This window comes from Salvia miltiorrhiza, chromosome 7 (genome assembly GCF_028751815.1).
Source record: "Salvia miltiorrhiza cultivar Shanhuang (shh) chromosome 7, IMPLAD_Smil_shh, whole genome shotgun sequence".
NCBI lineage: Eukaryota > Viridiplantae > Streptophyta > Magnoliopsida > Lamiales > Lamiaceae > Salvia > Salvia miltiorrhiza.
The window spans coordinates 10,865,329-10,882,011 of NC_080393.1; the positions used below are offsets into that span (position 1 = coordinate 10,865,329).

The following is a 16,683-nucleotide window of genomic DNA, read 5'->3' on the forward strand; positions in this document are numbered from 1 at the left end:
AAATATGAAGTTAATGATGTTTCTACATAGAGAATAGACCAAAAAAATATAACACTAATATTTTAATGGTGAATGTGTGTGTCGTTTAGGAAGTATTCATAATTTCGTATTTAAATAGGCTACATAGGTAACTAATGTTGTTTTTCTTGGTATTATTTAACTTGGTTTTATTAATCACGTTCTTCTCATAAGACGTTTCTGCCATAATTAAGAAGTTAAGGGTTCGAATCATCTAGATGATTAGAGTGTGAGTGTTTTTTTTTCTTTCTTTTCTTGGTTAATAACAACTTACAAAAAAAATCACATCATTCCTAAGCATATCTACTAAACACATTCTAATAATACTATATTTTAAATTATAAGAATTTAATTTAGGCAGTATTCATAATACTGCACACTCGCGCGTGCTCTCTTTCTCTCTTACAAAATAAATGAAACAGAAAAAGCACACACTCACTACTCCTGCATATGTTGAACAAGAAAGTTGTTCTTTATCAATCCTCTGCCATTATATGCATATATGATTTTCCTTTCATCTCAATAAATTGACTCCAATTTCATATATTATTTTCCTTTCATCTCAATTGCTGTAACTTTAAGCGAAGAATTAGAGCAATTACTCAATTGGTGAGTTTGAATTTTGAAAGGTTATGCTTTGAACTTTTACTCTTTTGCAGTGTATTTACTTATGGTTTACTTCAATTAGGTTGTAATAGTTTTAGTCTCAACTAGTAAATAGTCCGTCGAAATTCGCTAAGTTTTATTATTATTATATAAATTAGTATTATTTCCACGCGATACACGGACATACCTATTTAATTAAAATAGTAATAAACTTATATTTTTAAAATATTATATTTAGAAAATAAAATTTTATAAGTTACTTATATTATTATATGAAATAACTAAAATAAAGATGGTAGCGTTTTAAATGAAAATGAAACCATCTTATAGCTGGAGGTGTACCAAATGAATGACTAAAATCTTGTCAAAATATTTTTATCTAATGATGATTATTATCTACATAAAATTTTCATCAAAATATCTAGATATTTTTCTTTCAAATTTTCAATTAGTCTTGAGGATTTTTGAAACTTTTAATTACGTTTTACTTATTTGCGTTTCACAACATATTATTTTGAGGTAATATTTAAGAGATAAAAAATTAATTAATACTATAAATTATAGTGTCATGATTATGTTATACTCCCTCCGTCCCAGCCTAATAGGCTCAGTTCCTTTCGGCACGGAGATTAAGAAACACACTATTTGGAAGAAAAAAGGTGGGTTCCACACCAATTAAACATTTAATCACACCTTTACTTTACAATTAAATTAAGCAATTTAAGTAATGGAGATCAACCACTTAAAAAAAATAGTAATGCAGATCAAACAAAGGCCAGCCTTCGACAAACCTCAACATAAATCACATTAAGAAAAATTGATGTTCAAAATCCATAATCACAAAGAACTTTGTTTAATGCTTCCAGAAAATCGAAAAATTGATGTTTGAGAAGAGAAGGGGAGGGGGTGGCGCACGCCCTGTTGTCGCCGAAAATTGAGGAGAGAAAGGAGAAGGTGGCCGGAGTTCTGGACAGTCGCCGGAAATTGAAGAGAGAATGGTGACTTGGTGACTTGGGAGGAGGAATGAAGTCGCCGGGATCTGGAGTCGGGTGGGAGTTGATACTGTTGAGCCGAGAGATAGAGAGAGATGGTGGCCGGCGGTGAGCTAACCGCTACTGTCGGTCGGAGCTAGGGGGAAGCGAGATCTGAGTATGAACGCGGTCGACGAGATCTGAGTATGAACGTGGAAACGAGATCTGAGCTAGGCGGCGAATCTAATTGATAGTGCAGTCTGGGGGAGTCGGTGGCGGCTGGCAAGAAACGACGGAGGTGCAGTCTGGGGACTGTGTCGCCGGAGCTCTGGAGTCGGCGGCGACGCTCTGGTCGTTGAAAAGGGGAGGGGAAGTCGAAGAGAGAGAGAGTGTGTAGGGAGGAATGAAATTAAAGTGAGAAATGAATATTAGAGTTTTCAAATCAAAGGGTATATCTTCCCTTAATTAAGAATTAAGAAGTCCCTAATTATTTCTAATTTAAGACTGAGCCTATTGGGCTGGGACATCCCAAAAAGGAAAACGAGCCTATTGGACTGGGACGGAGGTAATTAACTTGGTGCTATTATAATTGATACACAACTATAGTGGTTTGATTAATTTTAAATGTCTATTTATTTTACAGTTGCTAACTATTCGTTCATAAAGAAAAGAAAGAATAAATAAATAAATAAATTTGTGAAAAGTCAATATATAAAATTATAAATATCGACCAATGTTGATATTTTAATATTTTTATTTAGGTTTACTAAATATCGTATATAGATTAACTCGAGATTTATGATCATTTTAGACAAAAATATATCATTACATATTTCATTAAATAAACATGTAACTGAATATTGTATATACGCTTTGAAAACATTTTATGATCATTTTAGATAAAAATATGTGATTACATGTTTAATTAAATATGTAGGTAACTAAATATTATACATACATTAACTGAACATTTTATGATCATTTTAGACAAAAATATGTTGTTACACATTTCATTAAATAAACACGCAATAATACTCATATAAGATAGTGATAAGCTGCAATTCCATTTTGAATAAGAACTATGTGGTAAAAACTATGAAAATGTGATATACTGTATCGATAGAAAAAATATAACAAAAAAATATATATCTATATAATCTAGAGTAGACGAAATGAATAAAAAAAATTAGAAACAAAAAGGTATTCTCTGACTTGGTCTTCTCTGGAAATTGTCTGAAGATGAGTGTTCTCTGGTACTATCTGTCTCCTTTAATATTCTGGCTTATCTGAGTAGACCATGTGACACGGTCTTGGATGAATACATATTTCACGCCTCATCACAAAGGTCTTGTGATATCTCAAAGTTTTAATCCATCAAAATAACAAAAGATTAGCTTCACTATTTTTACTAATTGCATTATTTATGAAAAAAATATTCAGTATACATCTTAAATTAAAGATCGTGACAAAATCTTTAATTTAATATTAAAAAATTACAAATATATTTAAAATGAATAATATGTGATTGTTTAAAAGATTTTAAAAAATTATCTCTCTTATTTCCTCCCTACCCCTTTTTATCTTTCCTCTTGTGCGTGTGTTGGTGATTAATAAAAATGGTTTAAGTTCAGCGATTAATTCGTGTGCGTGCGTTGGTCTAGTTGTAAGTGATTAATGCTTAAGACCCGAGGTCATGAGTTTGAGTCAATCGTCGTGCGATCTTTAAATTTCTTTATTTATTTCTGTAATTTATATAAAAAAAATGGGGAATCGGTATAACCTTAACTTATGGGAAAATAGGGAATCATTATCGATCTACTTAAAAAAAAGATCTTAAATTACACATGCACAACCAAAGTTGTAAATCTCCATTCTAAAAAAAAATGTAAATCTCTATTGTGTGACGCATAGGGATGGCAATTTACCCGCGGGTAATGGATACCCGTGAAAACTCGAACCTATTAGGGTGGGTTTGAGAGACATTTGATATTCACTGATAGTTTCGTGGTTGCAATTCACTATCCATTTAGTTCATGTGTATGGATTTGGATACTTACTACCCATACCCGCGAAATCCGTTTACCCGCGAAAAATATCCGCGAAAATATCCGTCAATTACCCGTGAAATACCCGTCAATTACCCGTTAAATTTGTTATAAATTTATAATTAAATTTTATTTCGTGGGTATCCAATGGGTAGTGGGTAACGGGTATCCGGCAGATAGTGGGTGACGGGTATTCGACAGATAGCGGGTGACGAATACCCGACGGGTAGCGGGTTCGCGGATACCCGACGGGTAGCGGGTATCCGCGGGTGGCGGGTTTGGATACCATTTGATATCCATGGATAGTTTCGTAATTAAAAAATACTATTCTCTCCGTCCCGGCTTTTGGTATCCAGTTGAGAACGGCAAGTGTTTTAATAAAGTGATTAATGTGTTGTGAGTGGAATAAGGATCCCACATTTTATGTGAGAGTTAAAATAATTAAAGTGGAGTAAGGGCCCCACCTACTTTTACCAAAAATAGAAATGAATACTAAAATGTGGAACGACCAAAAAAAGAAAGTTGGATACTAAAAGTTGGGACGAAAGAAGTATTCATTTAATTCGTGGGTATGAGTATAGATAGTTACTATCAGGAACCGTCGTACCCGATTGCTATCCCTAGTGACGCATCAAATTTGGTACTATGATCCCTTCTTCTCCCACTATTGTATTGTGACTACTCATTAACAAATCGATCTTAGAGAAAATGAAAAAATGAAAAATATTTAAAGCAAACCGGATCGGGTTAAAGTCCGCCAGCCTTCCAGCTCAAACCAATACTCAAGCAACACAGACACAGTTAGGGTTTTCCGCCGCCGCTGCCGGAAGTTTGACACGATCTGCTCACTGCGAAGCGAAGCAGTTCATTGTTATTCGGTGAGGGAGTGAAAGGAAAGAAGGAATCAAATATGAGGCCGATTTTGATGAAAGGTCACGAGAGGCCGCTTACGTTTCTCAAGTACAATCGGGAAGGTGATCTTCTCTTCTCCTGCGCCAAGGATCACGACCCCACCGTCTGGTTCGCCGACAACGGCGAGCGCCTCGGCACCTACCGCGGCCACAACGGCGCTGTTTGGACCTGCGATATATCCCGTAATTCCTTTACTTTTTGTCTATTGGATTTCATTCGTTGTGAGACTTGATTGATCAAATGCCTGCTAGTAATGATGCGAATTTGAGATTTGTATGAGCTTTTAGGTCGATTGTTTCGGGTTTATGTTACTGTGTAAGCTCATAGACTGAGTCATGTTTCCAGGTTTTTATTTTGAACTTTGATAATTTCTTCGGCGATGCTAATTTTTGATTGTTTGTTTTGAAGCCATTTTTCTTTTCTATTCCCCCCCCACCTCTTTTTCCTTTGGTTTTCATTCCTAATAAGACATGCTCGATCGATGCCTGTCGATTATCAATGCGGATTTGGAGGTTTTTATGCCATTTTTCGTCAATTAGTTCCGCATTTATGTAGCTGTAGTCATGTTGAAGGTTTTCTTATAAAATTGGATCATTTGCACGGTGATGCTACTAGTGGCTTCAGGCTTGTTGTTTGGTAACTTTGGTTGCGTATTTGAAGCCTTATGATGATGGTTTTTATTGTTGTAGGGGATTCCACAAGACTTATAACTGGAAGTGCCGATCAGACTGCAAAGATATGGGATGTCCAAACAGGAACTCCGCTGTTCACTTTTAATTTTGATTCACCGGCGAGGTCTGTCGATTTTGCTGTTGGTGATAAGCTTGCAGTCCTAACCACAGATCCTTTCATGGGGTTGCCCTCTGCCATTCACATCAAACGCATAGCAAGAGACCCAGAAGACCGTGAGTTGTTAGCATTGTACATTTTGTATTTTTGAGCAACTATGTCATATTTAACTATGCTAACAAGAGGTCATCGACCTCTAGTTTATAGCAGCATGCTTACCTGTACAGGCAGATGAGTTTCTTTACTTTTTTAATTTTATTCTGATGAACATGGAAGTTAGAGAAACTATTGCACTGTTCAGATGCATGATTAGGGTATCGTTTAGGTTAAATGGGAAATAAATTATTGAAGTGAGAAAAATGTGTTATGGAGGAGCTAGATTAAAATTTGTGAAACCAATGAATGTTTCATCTATGAGCTGTTGTTTGTTTCCCCAAGGTTCCCTTGCTTCTGATTTTCGTATCAAATAACTTTACCGGTCAGTTGGCTAAATTATTATTGGTTGGTATTGCAGAGACTGGAGAATCAGTACTCACTCTTAAGGGGCCACAAGGAAGAATCAATCGAGCAGTTTGGGGACCCCTGAATAGGACAATCATAAGTGGTGGTGAAGATGCTGTAGTTCGCATATGGGATGCTGAGGTTTGTATTTTTTCAAAATTGGTGCTAAATGAAGTTTATCTTCTATAATGAATTGATCCCACCATATCGTTTTCCAAATTGCAGACGGGGAAGCTGCTAAAAGAGTCTGAAAAAGAGGAAGGGCATAAGAAAACCATTACATCACTTGCAAAGTCGGTAGATGGTTCACATTTTCTCACTGGATCCTTGGATAAATCGGCAAAGGTTTGTCAGCTGTTCTTGACGTCTTTTGACATCTCTATATCACCGTAGTTCTTGCAGTCCTCTCGTGTTGACTGATCTATCCTTATTTTTCAGCTCTGGGATGCAAGAACATTAAAACTTATCAAAACCTATGTGACAGAACGCCCAGTAAATGCAGTTGCAATGTCTCCACTTCTTGATCATGTAAGTCCAGGAAGGAGAAGGCAGATCTCTCCTTGTCTTCTTTTTCCATTCCCAATTTTTTTCTTCATAAATACATTATCTGTTTTGGGTCTGTGCTTTCGGATATATAGTTCATTTAAAGCAGTTCATATAGTCATATCTCCTTATAGTGATTTTGACTGTCGTTGCATAAATAGGTGGTGCTTGGAGGTGGTCAGGACGCATCATCTGTTACGACAACTGATCATCGTGCTGGAAAATTTGAAGCCAAATTCTATGACAAGGTAGACTCATGTTGCTACACGTTCAAAAAAAAATGTAATGTGCACCAAAGAAGTAAGAGCTCATCCATGATTTCTCGCTCTCTCTCTCTCTCTCTCTCTACAGATCCTCACCGAAGAAATAGGTGGTGTAAAAGGCCATTTTGGACCCATTAACGCCCTGGCATTCAATCCAGATGGCAGGAGGTGAGATTTTTTTCGTTGTACCTTTACATCCCATTACCTATGATATGATCAATGTGTGTCTTCTCTTCCAATGACTCTGCATGAATATCGTTTTGTGTTTCAATCTGATGAAATTTTCCTTTATCATGTCCATAGTTTCTCAAGCGGCGGGGAAGATGGATATGTGAGGTTGCACCATTTTGATCAAGATTACTTCAACATCAAGATTTGAATATTAAGTGTTTGGTCATCTTCAAATTAGTATTACATTATAATGCAAATTTAGTTCTTCAAATTATTACTACCATGTTATGATGAAATTTTGGAACATTGAGCTCAAATGTTTGTATAGAGGTGGACCTGTACTAAATTGATCACCAATTTTAATTTATTTTCGACTGGTTATTGACCTAATTGAACATTTAGAATTACTTTTGAGAGATTCAATAAATTATGTTCAGGTATAGTAGAGCATCTTGAGTCCTTGAGAGCTAGCTGTGTAGCAATAGTAAAAAACTAGTACTAATAAGGATTTAATTCTCTATTTGGTTTGAACTAAAATTAAAGGTTTCATGTACATACTTGATAAAATTCGCAAGGCATAGCATCTACAAATAAAACATAAATGGGTTACTCATCTTAAAATTTAAATAAGATTTAGATCCATTAAGTGACGTTTTTTTATCAAACTAAATAATTATCATTGTTCCCTTGGGGGATCTAATTGGTTGAAGTTCTTGATTGAAATATCTTAAATATTCATGCTCAATGTCAAGTATAGTACAACTTGCCTTTAATTTGTGGTTTATGAAATTTGAAACTAAAATACGACATAAGAGGGACAAAATTAGGTAGAAATCTTCTTTCCGTAGCACCATATATACGTTTTATATATACAATGATGCATCTCAGATGTTAGGGTAATAATCTTTTGATGATAATCATAAATCACAAAAATGATCCAAATTGAGTTGTATATACCATAGAAGGAAGATTTTCTATTTGATCATTTACATATATGACACATTGACACTGCAATTCCTATGTTCATTTTAATCGGCATAGTCTATTCTCCCCACACATAAAATAGTAGCCAACCTTCCCCACAACAAAAAGAGAAAAGAGACGACCAAATTTAATCTATGAGCTCTAGAACTAATCTAGGAGTAACTTGTAATAGAGAACCTTCAAAATCCTCTATAAACTGTAGTTCAGTTGCAATAATTACAAAAATTACCACAAAGCTTTAATACACCATAACAAAAAATCTAACTCAAAACTACTAAACTATCAACTGTAGTCCAATCAACTATCAACTGTAGTTCAATGCTTTACACAGATAAACAACACCCAAATGATTATCAAGTTCATGCCGTTTCTCCGCCCTGCGAAACCACCAGCTTCTCGAGGTGGAGTGTGGCTTCGACCACCTTGGCATCAGGCTTCCGTTTAACTTTCTTTTTCGGTAGCAAACTTGACAGCTTTGGATCAGTATGATCTGGGGCGCTGCTGGAGATCAACTTCTTGGTTTTCTCCTGCTTCAGACTGCCCGGATTGGGGCCGTTCTTGGTTTTCTCCTGCTTCGGATTGGGGCCATTTGCAGAGGCAACAACAGGTGCACGAGCAGCACCTGGAACTGGATTGCTTGCCAAGTTAGAACCACGATCACGAGACAGCAATTTCTCGTGAGAATTCATTGCCCGTATATCGTTAGAGGCATCCTGTGCCTTTGATGCTAAGACCTTTTTCTTCTTAATTTTCTCTCGATCCTAAGCCAAGAAACGATGAGAAGTGACAGTGAGCATAACAATGAAAACCTAACACAGGATTCCATTGAGTAACTAAAAGAAGAAAAAAAAACCCTGTGAATATATAAACCCCTCAAAAGCCTTGTGATATCATTTTACCAGAACAAGAACACATTGCAGTCTAATGAAATTAAAAATATATACCTTCCGGAAGCTGCAGAGTCCTTTCCTGTCTTTTGCTCTGTAAATAGCTCGTTTAATTCCATCAGTATTCATGAAGCCACTGGGCCATAACAAAGCAAGCTGCATTGCAACGAGTTATATCAAATAACAAGAGAAGCCATCCAATAATTAACTGATCTCCGAGCATGCACGAAGGAAAAATGACAATAACACGGGCACCATGTGAAAACTGTCAAGAATCCCCATCGTGACAAAGACACCACCAAATGACGGAAATTCAAAAGTTAAGCATGAACCATACATGAACACTAGATCATGCAATTCAATTACTCCAACACAGAAACTGCATATGCACAAGTTTCATGATTTCCAGATATTCATGTTGGAGAAACTTGCAGACAGATACTGGAAATATCATCAACTAATTTTATAAGATCTTCTACAGAAACCTCACAATAGGTAATTTTTGCTTCCCATGATAAACCTCTAGAGATGGAAACTACGTTAATTCAAAAGTTCAACTACCTCTTCGTATAGCTTTCTGACTGGAGGACCTGAATCTTCTTCTAATCTCTGGAATGGAAATCAAATTATTCAATTAGGTACTTAAACCAATAAAAACAGAAAAACATTATTTCTTTCTTTATGTGGAGCAAATGGTGTCTATTTTTACTTGTCACTCATTTTCTTTTTGTTTTGGGAGGATCAAAAGTCACGTGAACTACGGAATCTGTTGCATACCTCAACATAAAGGTCATATAAGTCACAAATCTTATTTTCCAAGACATCGTCCAAGTTGTATTTACGTTTCAAGGCTTCTCTCTCTTCTGGACAAGCTTCCTGAAAATCATCTGAATTTGCATCATGCTGTTCAAGCTACGAAGCAAGTAAAAAAACGTTGAGCATTAGATATAATCAGATAAAGCAAATCCTCACTCATAACATTAAAGGCAGGATTCCTTAGCAGTTATTGCGAGGGGATGGTGGGAGGAGATTTGAGGATTAAAAGAACATCAGATATGTTCTGGCAGGGGAAGTCATCTTGGGACAAAAAGAACAATATTTTAATTGATATAATTTGATAATTTCTGTGTAACATGCGAATGTTACAATCACAGCTAATCCAATAAAGCTTCAGGAAACTGAATTAGTTAATGTATAAAGCATACTTTTGATTTCATGCGCGCAGTCCGCGACTTGACCATTTCGGAAACTTCTTGTTTCATCTTCTGTATTTGATCATCCTTCTCTTGTTTAGCGGATAATCCTGAATTAGCCATGGCTCGAAGATTTCTCTGACAATAAAATATGATTGATGGATCAGTAATTAGTGGGGATAATCACTCTTAAAATCACATTGCATTGAAGGCTAACAACACCAGACAGTAATAATAATGACAACAATAATAAAGCTAACATAATAATAATAATAATAATAATAATAATAATAATAATAATAATAATAATAATAATAATAATAATAATAATAATCAAGAAGCACAAAAAATGATATAATGTATTTCCTAAAAAGCAGGTTACATTGCAACAGTTACCTCCCTGACAAATCAAGAAAGTTATACAAAACAAGAAAAGACAAATAACCAGGTTCGCTTTGAAGTGGAAAGGCAACAAGAATAATGATAAAAATAAAGATACTGGAAATAAATGCCCCTATACAACCTGGCTTAGTGGCTTATGCTAAAAAAGCACTAATCATAAACCAACCTGCTAAGTATAAGGTCTCGGGTAAATTACCCTCATTAAGTCACCACCTTCTTCCCCATACATAATTTAATTTTGTGATTCAGATGAAGGTCTTAAAGATGCTACATTAAATGGTATATCAACCACAATTTTTTTGAAATAGACAAACACGTGTAAATTCAAAAGTAATAAAGCACCCGATTGAGTCCCCACTTTAACTCACTTTTAGTAAATCCTTACTAAAAGACATCCCATCAGCGTAAATGCCAAAACCACCAAAGCTTTTTTTAGACATATACCGGCTTCCAACAATAGATTTACACAAACACATGTAATCTAAAGCTTATGAAATATCCAGTGGAATCCACCACGTGTGACATGGAATAGACCTTTAGATGACCAAAAGATGTGAGCATGCAAGAATCCTAGTCATGATCGCTAGAACTCACTTTTAGTAATTCCTTATATGAAGACATTTCACGCACTTAAACGACACAACCCACAAGCGAGTTTCTTTATAACATATCTTAGATACAAAAACCGGAGAAACCACAACAAATACATACGAACTTAGGCAACTTAATGTTACAAACTTACAATGAGAACGGTCGTCTACATTATCTTTTACTCGTTTCATGAAGTATTCCACCACTCAATAGTTGTCCCCCCATAAGTGAAGCTAATTTCTTGTTAAACTCTAAGGGGGCGTTTACGTTTGAATTTTAGAATAGAAAGATAAAAATAGTATAGGCTAATCAATTGTTTACGAACTTTGAGATATCACAAGGCCCTTGATAATTTCTATCTTATGAGAAAATTTTGCTTGATTCATATCCCATCGAAAGGGTATGATTGGAGAAATCATAGTAATGAGGATAAAAATACTCAATCATGTATCTTATCAATCATGAAAAGTAAACGCCACCTAAGTATGTAGAGACATTAAAGAGTGAACACACGACTTACTTACCTAACCATACTTGGATATATATCTCAAATGTGGTTTCTAGTGTAGCATAGTTTTCTTTTTCGGAACATTCTACCATAGTATTGTCGATTGGCCTCATTCCATCTCTTCACATGAAATTCTCGATCATATTACCATATACTAGATTACGTATAAAAGTTTTAACAACAAAGGAAAGAAGATAAGAGTCACTCAGCTATGTGACAATAGGATGGATGGATAAAGGAAAACATTAATTAGATTTTCAATTGCCGATTCTGATTAGGACACTCGACTCCATTAAATTCCTTAAAGGCTTGTCAAAGAGAAAATGGATTGCCAATTACGGAAAATAAAAATCCACAAAACTCCATCACGTTGATCTTTGGAAAATGCGTATAACATCATACGGGTAAGGTAATTAAAGTCTTCACTTCGCAAACATAAACATCTTACTTTAGACAAGCCATTATTAGACTCTTCTAGTGAACTTCACAATTCTCTTTGTTCGTTACTTGAAGAATTAAGCTAAGTTGATAGGAATTCATTAACTTCATATGATCATATAAGTTCAAGATTCAAGAAAAAATTCTTCCCAAATATTATAGTACTAAAGGAGTTACTTCCACAACAAGCATTTATTTCTAAACCAAGCATCTCACAAGAGGAGATTCATTTGGAATACAGGTCTCTAACATTTTGGATTTCTCTCAGCCAAGACATAGCTGTCCCCCTCGACATACTCTGTAACATACTTCTGTCATCACAAAAAAATGTCAACAACAGCAAAAATATTTAAATGGAGTATCATAAAAATGCCATAGTAGGACCAAAACTATCTAGCAAGTGTATATTCTAGGTCATCAGAGGCTGTAATAAATTATCGAACATGTTTTAAAGGTAAAAAAAATGCGCACACGGCTATCAATCCTCTCCAACTAAAAGTTTTCACTTTCTTCAAATGATAATAAATTTAGAAAGAAGGGATCCCAAATTACAACAGCCTGATGAAGAATGAGCAGATTCTTCTAAGAGACAAAATTCCAAAAGACAATTTGTAGCAAAAGAATATAATTTTGAACGACTTATACAGTCATAGAATTAACTGAAGGTGCTTACGAATCAGCTCAAGATATGTGAACCCTTGACTTTTAAGAACTCTGGAGGTTCTGCTAATCTGGAAATGCGATTACATCTGTCAAAATGTCTATTTATCTTCTCAGCTAAGATTCACCGAGAGATTTTGCACTCACCATAGCAGCTAATAACAAAGCTTACATGTGGTCAGAACATGTTGGCACCAGCTTCTCTTCTAGTGTGGCTTACTCAACAACACGTGACCAGCTTATACACACACACATTATCTAAATGACACTATCAAACAGAGTTGTTCCTCATCTGAAATTTCTTTGATCTTAAAGGCAATGGAATTCAAAACAATTATCTGTCCAGTAATGGAGTACCATTGTTTGCCACGTCATTGCGCTATCTAATCCATACATTTCTAGCAAGTTGCAATAGACTGCTTTTCTGAACAGAAGATTCATATATTTTAGGAGCATTCAATTTATACATACACAGTTGAGAAACATTAGATATACGTAACTTTGGCACCAAAAAGATAGAAGCAAACCAGCAAGAAGATGAAAGCAAAATTTTCTTGTGAAAAGTGGAAACTTAATATGACCTTAAAATGCAAAATCTTGCAAAGAGGAAAATACCTTCAGTGTTGTAATTTGCATCAAGTGGCCCAGAATGCTCATCAGACGGTTGATTACGTCCTTTGGAATCCGTCCATAGCAGGAACCCTGCAACAACCATAAAGGACACAGTTTTGACTTATTCTGGGTCATTAGTAAGCTCTATAACAAAGATAAAATAATTCAATTGCTTTTGAGTACCGCTATTCTAGCAACTTTTGCAAGCTTCAGCTTTATTTCTGGAGGCAATCTCTTTTTGCCTGACTGGGATTGATTAACAGGATCCTGAGCATCCGTAGAAGGTGGTCTAACTGTTTATGCATAAGCACATAATGATAATTAAGGCATGAATCACGCTATATAACAATAGAAATAAATTAAGATGGAATACAAGCAGTGAGATACATTGTTCAACTATCTTCTCTAACTCTCTAAAGGCCTTCTCAAGATTTGTATTTTTCGGTCTAACACTAGAACCTTCCTTTCTCTGCACGAGAGATTCTTCCTGTAAAAAATGGTAAAAGATTTAATTCAGGATGATAGAATCAAAGTGAAAGGATAATTAAAAAAAAAAAAATCACATAATGATCCCAAGATTATGCATGTAAAAGAGCAGCATCCCTCGGATCCTTCTTTAACGAATTATAAATGAAAGTACAAGCATGCTAGCCAAGTTTTATCTATTAAAAGCAGCCAAGAATAATTATCCCACTACTCCTACATGTTAATGCATCACAAAGGCATAACTTAGATCAAGATTGTTCATGATATCAAACTTCATAAGTAACCAAACTTCCTGCGAGTATGCGTGGAGGAGTTACTCACCGCCGCTGGCAAGGAAGCTCTACATGCAGCAACATTAAGGTCGAGTTTTTCTACAATTGCACCTTTGTCTTTTTGTTGAATCAACATATCCAGACCATTAACATTATCTAGTTGTTTTCCAGAATGAGATTTACGTACATGTGAGATTTTATCATTTGAGCGCTGAGTTGATGTATTTGAAAGTTCACTCTCTTTCGATTTGCTAAGATGCTTCTCTGATGGGTTAACTCCTGGTTTTTGTCGGTCCTTATACATATCCTGGCTTATGGCATCACCATTCTGCAATCCTGAAGAATCAGCTGCAACTTGGATAATTGCTGTCTTCTTTATTGAAACTTCAGTAGGATTTGCTGGAGAATCCAGACCTAGCTTTTGTACATTGGATATAGCCTCCTTGTAAACCTGATTAGTTGAGCTTCTTGGAATGGATGATGCTGCTTTCTTCCCTTTATTTTCCATTTTCATAATTTTATGCAGGCTATGTCCATCACCACTCCCACCACCTTGGGCCAAATCTTTCCTTCTCCTCTTTTTTGGCTGTTGGTCCATGGATATAGAAGGTTCACTGCAGGAATAGTTACAGCAGCTTAAATAGGACAGAAAAACCTTCATATCATGTAACAAAGACAAACATATTACAAAAGGTAAGCCCTGAAATTGGACGTCAGCGTTTCCTATTAGGTGAAACCAGGCAATTCATAGTTATTTTGGGTACACAATCCAACGAAATAGCACTGAAACACAAAAATTAAGTGTATTAACAATTAGAATAATGCATCATTGATTTTAACACTGGGATTTTTTATATTCATCCCCGTACACCCAATTAATTTGCATTTCTTCAACGAGAAGCCAACTGCAATATGCATAGTTGGAACTTCAAGCAATATGTAATTCCCATTTGGTTAAAAAGTGAATTACCATGATAGAAAATTAATCTGAAATACTTCTCGCTTCTTTGTTCTGTTTATCAAATTTGAATCTCTAAAGCACAAAAGGTTTATGCTGGTCTCATCAAGGCTCAAGCAATGTAAGAGGCAGATTACAGGTTCCAGTAAACAAACCATATCAAGGCCAACTAAATCAAAGACAAATTAAAATATACTCACATGCGTTCTAACTTGCCGCGATTAACAAAAAAACCATCATGTTTAATTGCAGATTTATCAACCTGGAAATAGTCATCCTGCACAGACAGAAAACTAATTTACCATAGAACCATGAAATATCAAACAGGAATAAGCTAATCGCCTGGGCATTATTATATTGGAAGAAATCAAATAAAGTTGCATAGAAAAATAAGGCAACTTGATAAAAGAGAAGTACCCACCAACTCAGTATCATCAATGAACGAATCATCGGTATCATACTCATCATCATCAGGCATGTTGTCAAGAACAAGATCCTCCTCATCGCTGCTGCCCTGCAAGTTCCATCACACATCCACATACACAAAACAAAATCCAACCCCAGTCAAAACAGGACTTAGTATCCGAGCTAAAACATATTAAGAAACCATCAAACCAAATCAAGGCTAAGAATTCAAGAACAATTTTCCAAACCACAGTGTTAAATGAAAGCTAGGTCAATAATATATCTCTACTCTACTGGAAGCTCAACGGGAAAATAACAATATAGAAAGAAAATTAATGAACTAAGATATAATTAAAACTAAGTTCACACACCCAGTCCAACAAAGAAAAAATCTTTAACATCAGCTTTGACATAACTGCACCACTAAATTTAATTATCTAACAAAATTAACCAACATGCAAGATTTTTTTCACTGAACTTCACAAAATCATCAAGAACAACGCTGCATGCAAGATTCCCGCCATAAATCCTTCCAAATAATGGCAACATTTAGCGAACGAACACACCAAGAAATTGAAAACCTCAATCAAGATCCCAACGAACTCGCGTTCAATTTCACCAGTCTCGTGCAACTTACCGCGTACATCCTCTCAATCCTTTCAATCACGTTGCTCAAACGGTTCGCCTGCGATTCCTTCGGTTCATTCTCCGCCGTTTCTTTTGTATGAGAAGCCGCCGCAGGAGGGGGCGGAGGGAGCGGCTCAGAGACGACGCCACCATGGGCTTCGAGAGACGGGCCCGAACCCGACGGGCCGGGCCGGGCGGTCTCACTCAAATTGGCCTCCTTGAGAAGCTTTTTCCAAGACACAATTGTGGTCTCCCCAGGCTTCAGGTCCACCCTGAACCTCACCCGGCCGCCGCCGACCTCCACCGACGGCGCCGGTTTCGAACCGGGCCCATTTTCGGGCCCGCCGGATTCAGCGCCTTCCACCATCAATTTTATGCTCTATCAATGAATTGACAAGGCTTTCGGGCTACGGTTGTAACGAAATTGGGGGGATTTTTGAAAAAAAAACCCTAAATTTGAGCTGATCAGAGAGTGAGTGAGAGAGAGGGAAAGAAGATTTTCATTTTTCTTAGTATTTTTTTGTTTTATTTTTGTTTTAATTTTATTTATTTATTTTGGACTTGTAACGGTTACAGCTATGACTGATACGAGGAATAATGGAAGACTGAACTTACGTGTCGGAAGGCCAAAACTTCCCTAATTTCCAGATTCTACCCAAATTCTTTTAAAAATTCATTTTCTTACCATCTGTTTCTTCTAGTTCAATATTTCGAATTCGTCGAATGATGTCAAAAATTGATTCGAATAATCCTGATAATTAATAAATCTATCAAATATTGTGTTTTTTTTTTTCGCTGAATAAACGCACATTTTGTAATAATTTTTTGACCTTAAAAAAAA

The 16,683-nt window shown here is 35.9% G+C and overlaps 2 protein-coding genes across 5 annotated transcripts; one reads left to right on the plus strand and one right to left on the minus strand.

Moving 5' to 3' along the window:
• Positions 1 to 4,275: 4,275 nt before the first annotated feature.
• On the plus strand, positions 4,276 to 7,209 carry LOC130992642 (eukaryotic translation initiation factor 3 subunit I-like). Its single transcript, XM_057917365.1, has 8 exons — positions 4,276 to 4,734; positions 5,242 to 5,457; positions 5,856 to 5,983; positions 6,068 to 6,187; positions 6,281 to 6,370; positions 6,547 to 6,633; positions 6,737 to 6,816; positions 6,952 to 7,209. The coding sequence occupies exons 1-8, from the start codon at positions 4,551 to 4,553 to the stop codon at positions 7,025 to 7,027; spliced, it is 981 nt and encodes a 326-aa protein (XP_057773348.1). The 5' UTR covers positions 4,276 to 4,550; the 3' UTR covers positions 7,028 to 7,209.
• A 757-nt stretch (positions 7,210 to 7,966) lies between these two features.
• LOC130992561 (ubinuclein-1-like) lies at positions 7,967 to 16,461 on the minus strand. 4 transcript variants are annotated; one of them, XM_057917242.1, is made up of 12 exons: positions 15,853 to 16,461; positions 15,232 to 15,324; positions 15,011 to 15,087; positions 14,040 to 14,466; positions 13,482 to 13,581; positions 13,278 to 13,387; positions 13,098 to 13,184; positions 9,896 to 10,021; positions 9,468 to 9,566; positions 9,252 to 9,299; positions 8,748 to 8,846; positions 7,967 to 8,564 (listed from the first exon to the last, which is right to left on the minus strand). In XM_057917242.1, exons 1-12 carry the CDS (start codon positions 16,207 to 16,209, stop codon positions 8,163 to 8,165), a joined length of 2,025 nt encoding a protein of 674 aa, XP_057773225.1. In that variant the 5' UTR covers positions 16,210 to 16,461; the 3' UTR covers positions 7,967 to 8,162. The 4 variants fall into 4 exon arrangements, with proteins under 4 accessions (XP_057773225.1, XP_057773224.1, XP_057773223.1 ...); XM_057917241.1 differs by having other exon boundaries at positions 9,468 to 9,602; XM_057917240.1 differs by having other exon boundaries at positions 13,902 to 14,466.
• Positions 16,462 to 16,683: the final 222 nt, after the last annotated feature.